At 39.6% G+C, this 15,675-nt stretch overlaps 1 protein-coding gene across 1 annotated transcript in view; it reads left to right on the forward strand.

Moving 5' to 3' along the window:
• Positions 1 to 9,848, forward strand: part of MYCBP2 (MYC binding protein 2) — a 197,842-nt gene extending 187,994 nt beyond the window's left edge. Inside the window, exons 80-87 of the mRNA XM_074168975.1 lie at positions 2,064 to 2,196; positions 2,959 to 3,062; positions 4,233 to 4,421; positions 4,920 to 5,027; positions 5,655 to 5,864; positions 7,459 to 7,566; positions 7,778 to 7,943; positions 9,004 to 9,848. Coding sequence (XP_074025076.1) covers positions 2,064 to 2,196; positions 2,959 to 3,062; positions 4,233 to 4,421; positions 4,920 to 5,027; positions 5,655 to 5,864; positions 7,459 to 7,566; positions 7,778 to 7,943; positions 9,004 to 9,119 — 1,134 coding nt within the window. The 3' untranslated portion in view covers positions 9,120 to 9,848. The remainder of the gene's footprint in view (positions 1 to 2,063; positions 2,197 to 2,958; positions 3,063 to 4,232; positions 4,422 to 4,919; positions 5,028 to 5,654; positions 5,865 to 7,458; positions 7,567 to 7,777; positions 7,944 to 9,003) is intronic.
• Positions 9,849 to 15,675: the final 5,827 nt, after the last annotated feature.

The raw sequence follows: 15,675 nt of genomic DNA on the forward strand, positions 1-15,675 counted from the left end.
CATACGAGTCAGTGCTTGTCAACACCTTCGTTTTTAATGTATATACATTTTTCAATATCCAGGAAGATTACCTGCCAGCAAATATTCCTACTGCTTCCCTTAAGTCAGTCTTCTCCTGTTTTTCAATACTCCTTCAGCTCTCGCTGTCTTGAAAATACCCTGATTTCTTTTGCTTCTGTTTTTAAGACTGAAATGTCTTTCCTCTTTGACTTCCCTAGATGAGTTTTTTACAAATTGCTGTGTACTCTGCTAATTTGTGTTCTTTTTTGTTATTATCCTCTTCATATCTAAACCTGAAACTACATTCTCCGTGGAATATTTCTTTTGTCTCATTGAAATTAATGTTGAAGTTGCCTTTACTTCTAAAACTACTGAACAGTTCCTCTTTCTTGACACTATTTCTCTCTTGTGGGTTTTGTGGCCCTTTATTTTCCCCTTTCCTTTTGACTACTTACATTTGTACAAAGGCTAAAATAATAAACCTCATTAATAAAGGTAAATCAGTGGAAATCATTCCTCTTCTCCCTCTCCTGGAGTGCATCTACATTCAGATTTTAGTTAGGATCAGGAATCCTTATCTCCTTACCCTGCTTTGATTTGTGTTATAGAGCAGCCTTGGAGTGCGTGAACCGGATTCCTTTCAGGTGAAACTAAAAACAGAAATAAAAAGATAGATGGAGGGACACGGTGCTAATGGTCGTTCAGTGCAAGGGATCAGCTGGTCTCGAGCACGCGTGAGGTAAAATTTCAGGTTGTTGGCACCAAGTTTCACTCTCCAGATCTCCTCCTTGGTGCCTCAGCGTTTGCAGCATAGACTCAGCCTGGAAGTTCCACGTGGATACGTTACCTTCTATCTCTTAGCCACAGTCTTTGCAACCCCCTTTGAATTTTTCCTGTTTTGTTATCCTAAGAAGATGATTTTATATGTCTTCTCTTCTGTCACGGCACAGCACAGTCTAGTCTCATTTATTTTTCTGGTTTCTCCTATATAGCCCGTTCAGATTACTGTTGATAAAAAGTAAGTTCATATCTCGTAGAAGTCCTTACATCTCTCCTTTAATCTGTCCAAAATAGCTACTTATCAGATTTTCCTATTTACTTCTAAAAGCATGTTTAAACTTTTTACTCTTTATTCACCACCTTTACCTTTACATCTCTCGTGTTAAGCCCCTCAAATTTTAATTTCTGTCGTGCTCCCTGTCTCCTGTTTTCTGTTACCTTCCTGTTCTTTGTCCAACTTCTGTCATACGCACCTCTTTAATGTATTTTCTCTCCTTCCAAGAAAGGACAGCGTGTAAGTTACCACAACCCGCTTATGCAAATCCTTTGGGAAGCAATTAGAGTTTTTTTCCTGATTCTATTAAGAATGAAAACAAAGTTTAAATTGAGTGTATACATCCATACCCAGGAAAATTCTAACTTCTGTTGCATTGCAGGTGAAATGAATGAAAGCAGAACTGCCTTCAAAACTTAGGAAAGAAGAAAAAGAAGAGACTGCATAAAGTCCGCTAAGGATCTCATGCAGTTTTTTTGATTTTTGCAAAAATTTTAAATTTTCTTCATTGTAGCCAAAACTATCCACTGTGTATTTATGTGAAAGTCAAAAACACTACTATTACACGCTTACAGAATCTCTATTATATAGTCTGTACTATTAAGACCATCGTTATCAATGTTGCTTTGATAAACTCCTAACAGGGTTATGTTATCGTGTGCTTTTAATATACTGCGACCTGTTGGATGAGATGAATCGTAGTTATGAAATCCAAAGCTCCATATTTTTTAAATTAGAAAATATGTTGTGCAGCTCTCTTCTTAGGATTGCTGCATTATTGTTTCCCAACCATGTTAGCTCAGGCGTTAATTTTACATATTTTTACTTTTAAAAACACAAAGCCTTTCTCCATTCCGTGATATGTACAAATTATGGAACGCATAAAAGAGCAATACCTTGCCGTAGACAATCTCGGCTGTATCTATAAAACATCTGATGAAAATCCAAAGACACAGTGACAAAAATAACATAGGGGTGCTATTTATTATCTGTTTGGTCATCCTGGCAGGTATTCAAAGAAGAAGAAGAAGCTATCAAAGTTGATCTTCACGAGGGTTGTGGTAGGACCAAACTTTTCTGGCTGATGGCATTAGCAGATTCCAAAACTATGAAGGCCATGGTGGAGTTCAGAGAACAGACAGGTAAAACACAACTGTTATTACTTGCTTTTTATCCTTATTATTTTTACCTTTTACATGAGCATCTGTCCAAAAAAAAAAAAAATAATCAGTTGGTGTTTCATAGAATCATAGAATGGTTTGGGTTGGAAGGGACCTTAAAGATCACCTGGTCCCAGCCCCGCTGCCATGGGCAGGGACACCTCCCACTAGACCAGGTTGCTCAAAGCCCCATCCAGCCTGGCCTTGAACACTTCCAGGGATGGGGCATCCACAGCTTCCCTGGGCAACCTGTTCCAGTGTCTCACCACCCTCACAGGAAAGAATTTCCTCCTAATATCTAATCTAAATCCCCCCTCTTTCAGTTTAAACCCGTTACCCCTTGTCCTATTGCTCCACTCCCTCATAAAGAGTCCCTCCCCATCTCTCCTGTAGGCTCCCTTCAGGTACTGGAAGGCTGCTATGAGGTCTCCCTGGAGCCTTCTCTTCTCCAGGCCCTAGCTCTCTCAGCCTGTCTTCACAGGAGAGGTGCTCCAGCCCTCTCATCATCTTTGTGGCCCTCTGCTGGACCAGTTCCAACAGGTCCATGTCCTTCCTGTGCTGAAGGTTTCCACCTGCTTTAGGGCAACGCTTTTGATTGTTAATAACAAAAAAATTGTTTAAGTGCATACAAATTGCTGTTTTTCTGGTTGTTTTCTGTGATTGTTGCCTAGATGTCTCTTAGAATATCAATCTCTTATGTTTCATTACAACAATTTTCATTTTTGTTGATTTTTGTGGACTTAGGCAAACCGACCACCAGCAGTTCTGAAGCATGTCGCTTCTGTGGTTGTAGGAGTGGAACAGAGCTATCAGCAGTGGGAAGCGTTTGTTCTGACACAGATTGCCAGGTGTGTATTAACAAATATCATACGAAACGCTTTGAATATTGAATATTGTATTGTAATTCAAATGCTTCTAAGTCATTTATAAACGTGTCATTTAATTACAGGCTACAAACACCAGTAGTCAATGAAAATACTGGGTAGTTTCACCATTGTTTTCAAAAGTATCTTGAGTTTTCACGATAGCATTCCAAGGATAAAGTAAAATATGCTCTGTCAATATAAAGTCCAGTCTACTGGAAAGCTTGATTCAAGTAGTTTGCGTAACAGCCTGTTTATTATGTGAGCATAGAACATTTAAGACTCGGCCGGCTTTGTCAAGTGTATCCACGTGTCCCAAGTGGTTTTGTGCCCTGCAGTACAGATGCAGTTGGCAGAGGGCCAAATCCTAACCAATTTATTATCCCACTTTCTTTTTTTTCCTGTTTGTGTGGCAAATTTGTCTCCTTTTTTTCCTCTCTCAGCCTATTGAACGTATTACATTACTGTTATATTGATCCAGTTCAATTCATTCTTAGCTTCTGGGCAACTTTTAGAAGTTTTCTGCTTACTAGGGATAGGAATTAGAGGTGGTTAAAGTACCGTTTCCATACAGGAGTACTTTATGCTGGTTAATGATCAGCTCATAATGTGTTCTTAAGAGTGGGTTACTTCATACCTTTCCTGAAAGACCCAAATCTGCACATATCTTAAAGGCTGTTAATAAAGGGCAAGCAATGTTTATGCAGGAAGCACTTAAAATAAAAAATACGGATTAAAGACTATTTCTTCAAGGCCAGGCTGGATGGGGCTTTGAGCAACCTGGTCTAGTGGGAGGTGTCCCTGCCCATGGCAGCGGGGTTGGAACTCGATGATCTTTAAGGTCCCTTCCAACTCTAACCATTCTGTGATTCTTTTTATATTAAAATTAAATATTGAAATTTTAAAAATATGGTTTCAATGTGCTGTTGCTATTCAGGAGTTACGTAAGTAAACGAAGGTATCAGTTTTACTTCAAGTACACAAAATGTGCGGTTTTTCCCAGGTGCCTGCTGTAGCAGGAGACGACATGGATGATGATTCTTTCGCCTTAGCTTACTGCACGACCCAGCAGTCCTTCAAAAAGCGCCACTGTATCAAACTGTTCCCTGGAGAGGGGGAAAAAAAAAAAAAAGAATAATTATTTACTTTTAACAGGAGTATGCTAAAATTGCCTGCAGCAAGACACACCCCTGTGGTCACCCGTGCGGCGGCGTTAAGAACGAAGAGCACTGTTTGCCGTGCTTGCACGGTTGCGATAAGAACGCGACAACTCTTAAGCAAGATGCTGATGACATGTGCATGATCTGCTTTACTGAAGCACTTTCAGCAGCACCAGCTATCCAGGTTCATCTTTTTTCTTTTTTTTTTTTTTTTTTAAAAAAGAGATTTATATTATGGTTTTGATGTTAAGTGTGTAAGAAGTTAAAATACTAAGTCCCTCAAATTCTACTTTTTAAAATTCCAAAACAGACACTGTAACAAATACGTAAGTTACTTTAAAAGCTTTCTTTTTGCCTGGTATTACTGCTATTTCAAGAATGCAGATCGCATCACTTTAGCTTCCTGTGTGTACTTTATTCAAAATACATGATATTTTATAAATGAGAAAAACAGCTGAGGGTAATTAATGGATATACTTCCTGTATCCACTGGTGGGTTTGGAATGGAAAGGTTATGATTTTAACGACCATTTTATCTTCTTTCTCTTTGTTAAGAAGAAAATGGGGATCTTCTAGGATTTTAAATAAATTAATTTTGGAATTGATATACGTTGCCACTTAAAAGCAAATGAATACTTGTGGTTTTGTCATTAACATAACTTAGACGCGTTCTTTTCCCTAGCTGGACTGCAGCCACGTTTTCCATTTGCAATGCTGTCAACGAGTACTAGAAAACAGGTGGCTTGGGCCAAGGATAACTTTCGGGTTTATGTCCTGTCCTATTTGCAAGGTAAATGAGCTGTGTGTTTACTGCCTACGTCAAACAAGTTACCGAATCCTGTCTTTGGTTTTCTTTTTTTTTTTTTTTTTTGAATTAGATATTGTTTGTTACAACATAAATTAGTTCTACATCACTTTTTGCCTTAATTACTCAAGAAAGGGTATCATTGATGCATCTTTTTACCTTTCCCTTCACCTTTTTACATTCTTCCTTCATGCTGAATTTGGGTAATTTATGGCAATAGCTTGGGACTATTAAATGATAAAGACCTGGCACAGAGGACTGTCAGTCATCACTCTTAATTGCTGGACAGGAAGTCAAAAAGGACCAAAATTAGAGAAAACAGACAATCAGAATATTCCTGTGCTGTGGTGACTATTTCATGTACCCTTTACTGTCTCTCTGTGGTTGTTACAGTCTGTTGTAAGGGCCGATGATTTCGTATAACAAAAGGCTATAAAAAACTCATTCCTGCTTACTGTTTTTGCAGCAAAGTAAGTGTATCTTGTATCAGCCATTTTTTTGAAATGTCCATTGCTCTTAGGTTTTTATGACGACGTGTTTGACCATAATACAGATTATCACAGCTGTTGTAATAAAGGTGTGAGATGTTTTAATCAGGTTTTTTTATTTCAGAACAAAATCAATCATACAGTATTAAAGGATTTGCTTGACCCAATCAAAGAACTCTACGAAGATGTAAGGAGAAAAGCGCTAATGAGATTGGAGTATGAAGGGTTGCACAAGAGTGAGGCCATCACAACACCAGGTGTTCGATTTTATAATGACCCGGCTGGCTACGCCATGAACAGATACGCTTATTATGTTTGCTACAAGTGCAAAAAGGTATGACGATTAGCACTTTCTCCAATTAAGTGTATGTTATCCTTTCAAAAGTAATTTCTTAAAGAGTGGAACCTATATTTAAAGTATTGTGTATGGAGCAGGAAAGCAGGAAAAGAAATTGTTAAACTGTAATTAAAAAAAGTGTTGAGCAAATTAGATGTATGTAGTGTCTAATCTTGTAAAGATTGAAGACGACAAAAATTATACACAAACAGCCCTTTACTTCCCCATCAGCAGAGAAGAGACAAACATTCTTTATCTGTGGTTAGAGAAATTTTGGATAATCACTGGACCCTCCCATAGCTTCTTTTATCTGAAGCTGATTTTAGTGCCCATCTTGAGCATATCTTTTTCCTTAGGGATGAATAGAATAAGGCATTTTCATGGTAAAATTTTCAATGGAAACCCCAATAATTTTTGTTAAGTGCACAATTTGGAAATAAGAGGAGAAAAGACTGACTTCCCTTCTAGCAGTAATGAATCCCTCTAGCTCATTACTACACAGTTACTCAGTTCACTTTTATTCCTGCCTCCCAGTTAATCAATTTTCATTCCTCATCCTTTAGCAAGTGCCTTTTTGCCTCCCTTACAAAAATACTTTTTATTATCTTGTATATAATTATTATTACTAGTTTTTATTCCAGTCCCTGTTTTTCATTCCAGTAATTAAAATTCTCTTATTTCAGTGTCTTTATTTCCCTCCTTTTTTCCTTCCCTTGTATCTTGTTACTCCCTTTTCATACTGTGTCCGTATGTCTGAACAGTGACATTCAACTATATAATTTCTAACTTTTTTCCTTTCTCCAGCACCTGTTCAACCCCAAAATACTACCTAATTCTTGACACACACATCAAAGCACTCTCCCTTTTCTTTTTAGTCTGCAGAGTCTGGGGGGAAGGTGGGGTGCTTAAGTTTTCCTTCCTCATAGTTGCCTTGAGACCACTTTCCATTTACAGTCACTGCAAAAAGGCAAGAATTGTCGAGAGCGAGAATTTTCTGCGTTGTCTAATTAGTTAATAAGGTGATAAAGACGGAAGTTAGTTACTTGTTGCTTCATCTCAGCACTCCATGTGAAAACACTTTAGTATATGAGGAAATTCATCAGAGTTGGCAGTCTTACTTGGTGTTTTTTTGTGCTTCATGTGTTCTGGTAGAATAAGATGAGGAAGTAGCAGGAATTTGTAGAAAAGAGCAAAATTCCAATTATAAGGGATCCCACATGAGCATAAAAACTGATACTCCTTTTGGCTAGTAGAAATCCCTCCTGGTAGAATGTTTCTCTGCTGCCTTCAGCCCCAGTCCTGTCTTTCTTGCGTACGGTTCATAGAGCATCCAAACACTGTTTCAAAAGCCTTACAGTCACTTGCATAGACCGGAGTACGTTGCACAATTTTTGGTCTTGTTTATCCGAAGGTTGAGAGACATTGTCTTGGTGCCTCAAAAACATGTATCTAGAGTCAGAATCAAGAGATAGCAGAATAGTGGAGATAACAGTAATGACCCTTATTCGTTATTTTTGCCTTACAAATGGTATTTGTTAAAATTAATAGTTGTCTCTGGTTTAATGTCCAATCATTCCTATATGAAATTTAGGCATATTTTGGTGGTGAAGCTCGTTGCGATGCTGAGGCTGGACAAGGAGATGACTATGATCCAAGAGAGCTAATTTGTGGTGCGTGCTCTGATGTTTCAAGGGCTCAGGTAAGCAAAGAACTTTTATTTGTGTTTTTTATTTCATTCTGAAGCTCCCAAGTACCTAAGCGGTACAATAATTCACAGTCATTTGTAATTAAATGTATTCTGTAATATTGTACAATATTAATATATACTACAGAATGTAGAAATCTGTGTTGTTTGGATTGTTACAGCATGGCTGTTTCATTTATCCGCGCTTGTTTTCTTTCTGTTTTAGATGTGTCCCAAACACGGTACGGATTTCTTAGAGTACAAATGCCGCTACTGCTGTTCAGTTGCTGTTTTTTTCTGCTTTGGGACAACGCATTTTTGCAATGCTTGCCATGATGATTTCCAAAGAATGACAAGCATCCCTAAAGAAGAACTCCCACACTGTCCTGCAGGTAGTATTTTTACAAAGCAAATTTACCACACTGAATTCTGAGATTAGTAATTACATTTGATTGATATTCTTATCTTTTCTGGCTGATAATTTTTAGGAAAAAACACAGGATCAGTCATACAAATTCTAAATTCGGTACCTTGAACGATATTAGAATGGGTTTGTTCTATGCATGCTTTAGATGGTTTTTTTGTTTTTGTTTCTCTGGCAATGTCATCACACTGATCACTTAAACATTAGCTACTTCAATACAGAAAGACATTTCAGTTTACCTACACCAATTCAGACTTCAGATGTGGAATGACGTCTTACAATTACATTGGAAAAAATTAACACACTACTATTAAGTTGTATATCCATACTTAGGTACCTGTCATGTGCAAACTGCTGCCCCAATGTCTTAGTTTCTTACTTCATGTGCCGTTGATTCGATCTCAAAAAATCCTATTATTTACCTTGCTGTTGAAAAAAGTGAGATATTTTTGATTAGATATTTACATAAAAGAAGTAAACAAAAAAAATTAAAATTCGCGGTATAACCTTAGAATTATTGTTTACTGCAGAGTGTAATTCTTGTTCATATTGATCGATTTTGCTTTTAGATTGTGCTAATTTCCTCCACAGCATTAATGAGACGAAACTTATTTTAGTGATTCTCCCTTATAAGCTTTTTTCCTTTTCTTCCTTTGAATTTGATTTCTCTTCAGTTACATGGCAGTTTGGGTTTTTTCTTCAATTACCAATTCAGCATTTGACATGACTGTTTTAAGGAGTTAACGGGTTTTGATCACGTTTTCTCAGATCTAATGGACGTTTTTTTCTCTTGGTCTATTAAGCCTTTAGACTTCTTGCTTGAATTTGACCATGTGAAAGAACCTTTCTCTCTGCTGTTTTTTAAGCCTTCGTTTTTGATGCCTTCTAAATTCATCTTATAGATGTATTACCTTTGCTGAGAATGTTTTTGAGGAAATGTAACATATATTCATCATCTGCAAGCATTAATCTTTTCCTCTTTTTTTTTGTCTTCTTTTCTTTTCCCCTCACCCTGAAATTCACTGTAGGTCCCAAAGGTAAACAACTTGAAGGAACAGAATGTCCACTTCATGTTGTCCATCCACCCACCGGTGAAGAATTTGCTCTGGGTTGTGGGGTTTGCAGAAATGCTCACACTTTTTAGACTAGCTTTTTTTTTTTTTTTTTTTTTTTAAACCAGAGCAAAACAGGTGTCCTCATCCCTCAAGTGTCCTGAAAATAAAGTCCAGCTGGGATGAGGACGGGACCATTTCATAACCCAGGTAAAAGGAACAATTTACAGTGCAAGACGGATGCCAAATACCATGTACATAATTCTTGCTGTGAGATATTGACATTTTTTGAACTGAGACATCAAAACTTGTGAGGTGTTTGCATGTGGCCATTACAGTCATCGGCTAGGAAACATTGGACATTTACAAATAAATAATTGCTATTAAAGGATCTGTGTGTCTGTGGACTATGAATGATGCTGGCTTTCAGGAGAAAGGAAAAAAAAAATAACTGATTATTGTATACTGACTTTTTGTAATCTTGTACAATTGTAACGCATCACAAGTGGGGATGGGAAAGAGGAATATTCTGGTTTATTTCCTAGACTGTTATAAAAAAAAAAAATTGTGTTAGGAAGGCATAAATGTAACAAGTATCACACTGTATATAAAGGTATCAATGTTTGTCCTGTATAAGAATTATTAAATTACAACAGCAGTTTCATTTAAACTTCTGGGTTATGTTTGAGCCTGAAATTTTAATGAAGTGCAATACTGAGTGTGCCTCATATCTTGCAGCTGTAAACATAATGGAATGTACATGTCAATAAAGCCACTGTACATTTTTATACAGTGAAAGTCTAATGAATGTGTAAGCCTCCATTTTCAGAAATGTTTTTTTACAACAGGGTGGGGAGGAGGGGAGTGGTTCTTATAATTATTTAAGCAGGTTCTTTTAAAAAGTAGGAAAGTTTATCGGGTAAAGTGGTTATGAAAGTACGTAAGACAAAGAGCAGTGCTTCAGATCTTTAAAAGAGAAGCTGGATAAATGTAGAAGCATTCACATGAAGTACCGTATTTCTATTTCAATTTCCAACAATGTTTTAAAACACAAAAGACGACTGCATTTTAAATTATTTGTATCCGTTATTAAGACTCCTCAGTAAAATATCACCCCCACTTTTTAGGACAAATAGCCTTTTGCTATGAATCCCAAAATGTTCACTTAATGATGTCCCAGGTCCTCTGCTCCTCTACAGTGAAAAGCAAACTATAATTTCAAGTAAAGACATGAAGAACTGCTCTCACAGTTAAGGTATTGGCAGATGGTGTTCAGATAGGTCAGAGCACCTTGATCAGACCACAACCATGACATCCATCTTGCCTGACTTCAGACATCGGTAACGTATATGTCTGTCGTATATGTCTGCACTTTAGAATAGCTGGGGAAAAACACACACCTCTGAAGTACAATTTATCTTATTCACAGTAGCAACGTGGCGGGTGGGAGAGGTTGCAAGCATGGAGACAAAGGTGGTCGAACACAGGGCTTGTGCTAGGCTTGGAAAGAAATATGCGGGTTTTTGAACAACTAACAGTCATCCAAACAACTGAACTTGTGACAGTGAGGAATTTTAACTAGTGGGTATGTATTTGGAAAGATGTATATCAAGGAGATAGGCTACTTGGTAAGTTGTTGGAGTATATTTGAAATTAAGTATGCTATATGACCAGTAGAGAAAGCAATGAAAAGGTAGCTTTACTAGATTTGATTATGGCTGAAAGGCAGTTTAGATGAAAACAACCATGAAGTGACAACTTTAATCATTCTGAAAGGAAAGAGAAAACAAGATAAAGAAATTATATTCAGTTAATTGACAGAAGCCTTGGGTAAGATCCTGTAGGAATCAAGAGTAAAGAAAAAATATTTAGGAGAGTTGACGTTTTCTTTAGAGCAACCAACTATACTAAAATCAGAGCCAGCAGCTGTCCTAGTGCAAACAAAGGATATAACTTGTACTAAGCAGTCAGTTTGGCCAAGTCAGAAATTACAAATTAAAAAAAAAAAAGGAAACAAACTCAAATTACTATATTACTACAGATGAACAGCAGGAGGGGAAAGGTACAAGATAAAATTTAATTTGCAATGGACCTAATGGACCTGAAGAACTAACAAATAGGTGAGAGAAAGATTGGTCCTGTACCTGCAATCACAGAATCACAGAATGATATGGGGTTGGAAGGGACCTCTGGAGATCATCTAGTCCAACCCCCCTGCCAAAGCATGTCCACCTAAAGCGGGTTGCACAGGAACTTGTCCAGGCAGGTTTTGAATGTCTCCAGAGACGGAGACTCCACCACCTCTCTGGGCAGCCTGTTCCAGTGCTCTGCCACCCTCAAAGTGAAGAAGTTCCTCCTCATGTTTAGGTGGAACTTCCTATGTTCAAGTTTCTGCCCGTTTCCTTTTGTCCTGTCACTGGGCACCACTGAAAAAAGACTGGCCCCATCCTCTTGACACCCACCCTTTAACTATTTATAGGCATTGATCAGATCTCCCCTCAGTCTTCTCATCTCCAATGATGGAGCCCTTCATTCCACCAAAAAAATCAACAATTTCAAATTACGTTAAACCCTCTATTTGAATCTTAGGAGGAAGCCAATGTGGTGTTTTTATTCAGCATCTTGAAGAGGTCAAGGTTCTTCCTACATTGTACTTCACTTACAGAAAGAGAGTATGACTCACCTGTCCAGATTATGTCCATACTGTAGATGTTTACCTCAGACGTAGTCATCTTCAGTGGAGAGGGGCAGAAACTTCTGGGATGTGATTCATTTCATCTCAATATAAAACACGAGCCACCCGAATAGCTCAGATGTAGATGACTGCATTTTTCAAGTTATTTAAATTCGTCACAGCCTGCCCTGCGGACTGAAGCAGAAGCAATGTTTTGGACCCATGACACCACAGCCTTCAGCACCAGGGCAGATTTTTTTATTTTTTATTTTTTGAGAGGATATTAAAATATGAAGAGTGAAAAGTCAAAGTTTGAAGTATTCTTCCATGTTTGTGGCTCTGTGTTGGCTGGTTAATAGGGTTTTTTTGTAAACATCATCAGCCTTTCCTCTGGCCTAGTGCTCCACACGTTCTGGTGGGTGAAGGGTAGACATTGTGGCCTGAGGTTTGCCAGTCCATTTTTTAATTTGCCAGGTATTTCCTGGAGACCTACTGTGGACCTTAAAAAGACTAAATGTCTTTATTTGAAAAAGTAACTTCCTTACTCAATACTCGACAATCCTGTGTCTACAACCTGTGAACTCCTATTGGACACTCCCTGAGTCACTTTCTGAATGGTTCTAAGGGCTCTTCAACTCCTCACACAAGAAATGTGCTGTAGGGTTATCAGAATTAATATAGCTATTTAGTTGGGAGGTACTGCAGTAAATTTGGATTATACCAGTGGTTAGAGTACAACAGGGTGTACACAGGACAGAGCCTGGAAGAAAGCAGAGCCCAGTGTGTTTATTAAGGATCTCCCTATCGTACTATTCTCATACATCTCTCCTTCACAACCCAGCCCCCTCCTCACTCTCTACGTCTTACCTACACTCAGAGCCTCATGTTGCTGCCCCCCTGCCTTTCACCAGGACTCTCAGGTGCTGATTTTTATCCTAATCCACTGCAGACGAGACCTTTTTCTCCTTCCATTGCTTTCTGGCTACTGTTTCTCCATTTTCAGAGCCTCTTCCTGCACCCCAGTGTGCAGGAGCAGAGCTGCTGTGTGGAGAGGCAGCAGGAGGAGCAGTGTCCAAGTCAGGCTGGGCACACACAGCCAGAGAAACACACAGCAAAACCTGGAGCTGCCAAATGCAGTGTACAGTGTATGCTGTACCAGTTTAAAGCCAGTATGTGATGTTACAAAGAGAGATTTTTTTTTTTTTCCTGTGTAAGTACACAAAGAGGAACCTTATGTTAAACATTCATGATGCAGGTGTCAACAAGTACATAAGAGGTATTGGGTGCATTTACACCAGGGATTTCGGCACTTCCATGTTCCCAGGTCATGGATGTCTGAAATAGAAAATTTCAGAGAACATTTGGTTTAGAAAAGTCATCTTTCTAATCATAAACTGATTTGATGCGGCATCACTGAAATAAAATACAAAAAGAAAACTTTTGCCCAAAAGGGATGTTGAAGAAAGACAAATTAATTACAGTGGAAGATTAATGTGCATAATTTGAAGTGGGTTTATGCATAGATTCTTGACATAAGTCCCTGTGAGTCTTAAATTATGGAAAGATTAGTTACAGGGAGCAGACAAATTTGCAGTGTCTGACCACTATCCTTTTTAGAAAATTTCTGAGTGTAGCACCGCAGTTATAAATTAATTCTGTGTTTTAGTTTTCCAGCCTTCTCTTTCATTTTAGGTTAATATGAGTATTAATTTAGGAAACTAAGATTACAGTGGGGAAAGGATATGATACCGCTACGTTTAGTTTATTAAGAGGACTGATTGAGGGCTAGGCAGTGTCAGGGAAATGTTTCTCTCACACACGACTAACTATCCGTGATTACTGCTCTAGGGAGATGGCACAGCTGAGCACGAGCACCAGGCTTTTGGGTAGATGCAGCTCCCACGCGTAATGGTTGAATCTCAGACACTCTGCTCCTAGACTGTGTCAGACATTCACGTCACCACATCTCCCCCCGCACCGATCTATAGCCAGATGCCAGCACAGGCCACTAATCAGATCAGTCCACAATAAGATTGCTGTACGCTGTTCCAGCAGTCTCATGTGCTTTTCTGTCAGGTGTTGATCCCCAGCCCACGCAATGGAAATACTCAGTTCTTGTCTGCGCCGCCCTGTTTGCCACAGGTCACCACGCTCTGCTAATTCATACCAAACTCAGCTCCTGGCCAAGGCGAGGCCACAGTACTCCCACTCGGATCATATATCATTAGTTTACAAATAGCTTAAACTTTCACGGGTGTATCCACCCACTGAGCACAAAATGAACAGTAAAAGTTAATAAGGCGCAGACAATTAACCAGTCACCATCAGGGCCCGATAATCTTGGTCCTTACGAAATGTTTTTCATTAATCACATTGTACTTAGTTAGTTTGTTGTGTCACCTACGCAGAAACTAGATCGGGAGCTTCAAGATCACCCAGTTATCCCAGATCTACCTCAAACTTGGTAGGTTTTTGCCACAGCCCCGTCTTTAACCCATGCCAGATGCTGCAGGTGACAGAGCGTGCACTAGTTGTACCACAGATGCTCCATGTCCCTCAGCCCAAGGCATGCCTGAAGGGCTCTGCTGTCACATCCCCTGCTCTCACTGCTGGGGTCTGGTAGGGATGAACTTGCGCTACCAAGCATTCCAGGTGGCATGATCTTCACTGGGTATACCTACACAGATGCAACCAAATACAGAACAACAAACTGACTATAATCAATAGCACAGTAAGCAGGTGTAACAGGGCATCACAAGACATCAATCATCACCCAAAGATGTTCCCTGCCAGCTAGCCAGCGAGTTTTCTCAGGTAATGGCCACCTCTGCAGTGTGTTGGGATTGAGGAGGCACCTGAGATGGTGCTCTGTGCTCTTGCCACAAGATTTCATGTAGGCTGCCTGCCACTAGTTGAAATTCAGTCACTTTGGATGCAATAGTTTCTTCCCCCTAATAGGGGGTTTGGCTACTGAAAGCCTTAAACAGTACTTGAGGCATTGCTTTGGGTTAGCCACTGAGCAGCACACACAGTGCCGTTTGCTACCACCATCATGGCATTGCTTCTACCCTCCCACTCCTTTCTGCAGCCCACTTGGCCACAACCATTTGTGCCATCCTCCCTGGATACTGGTATAATAGCTGTTATACACAAAGCATCATTTCTGTTGGTCACTACTTGCACTTTTTCTCCTACGTAGAGTATATCACCTATCTCTAAGTCAAAAGGGACAATAAACAAGGCTCTACAAGGCGGACAATACCAGAATGACAAATGTAGCATCCATGGGTCAGTTATTTACAGCTCCAGTCTGTTCTGACATCAGTAAAGTCACCAACTCAGGGCTGTGCCCATGGACTTCCTGAATTACACCTGGCAGAGGAGCAAACCAGCCTGCAGGAGCCCCATCTGGCAGGGATGGCAGTGGTGTAGGTAACCCCTGAACCCCTAGCTCTACTTGTGGCCCATTACTGCTCCACCTTACACCACTGAGGGTCAGTTGGGGCTGTGCCCTTTAGCCAAACTGCTTCTTTTTTGCATAAATCCTCCATACAGCTACCTGCTCGTAGCTTGGCTTCTTGCTGTAGCTATTTGCCTGAGTGAGCACCACTCCTTGGTATAGGAGGAGCTCCCTGCTTGGGAGTGGACCACGTGACTTCAGCATCCTTAGCCCATGTTAGCTCTTGGCTAGTATTTCCACCTCTCCTTCTGTTCATTCAGTAATATGCCTTTCCTGAGACAGCATGATGCAGCTCTGTATACAAAACGTTGTGTACAAAGCCCTGCACAGTTTATCCTTTCTGCTCAGTCAGGTGCCCTGGAAAGGATTCACGCTCCATCTATCCACATTGCTAGGTCTCTCCTGTGCCATCCACTCCATCTGAGCAGCCATGAGAAGAGGGAAGGATGGCGTTAAACACACTGGCACATGCAGGGAATGTGAATGGTGAACCTGAACAACCCTTCAAAATCAT

The sequence above is a fragment of the Numenius arquata genome, chromosome 1 (genome assembly GCF_964106895.1).
Source record: "Numenius arquata chromosome 1, bNumArq3.hap1.1, whole genome shotgun sequence".
In the NCBI taxonomy this organism is placed as follows: Eukaryota; Metazoa; Chordata; class Aves; order Charadriiformes; family Scolopacidae; genus Numenius; species Numenius arquata.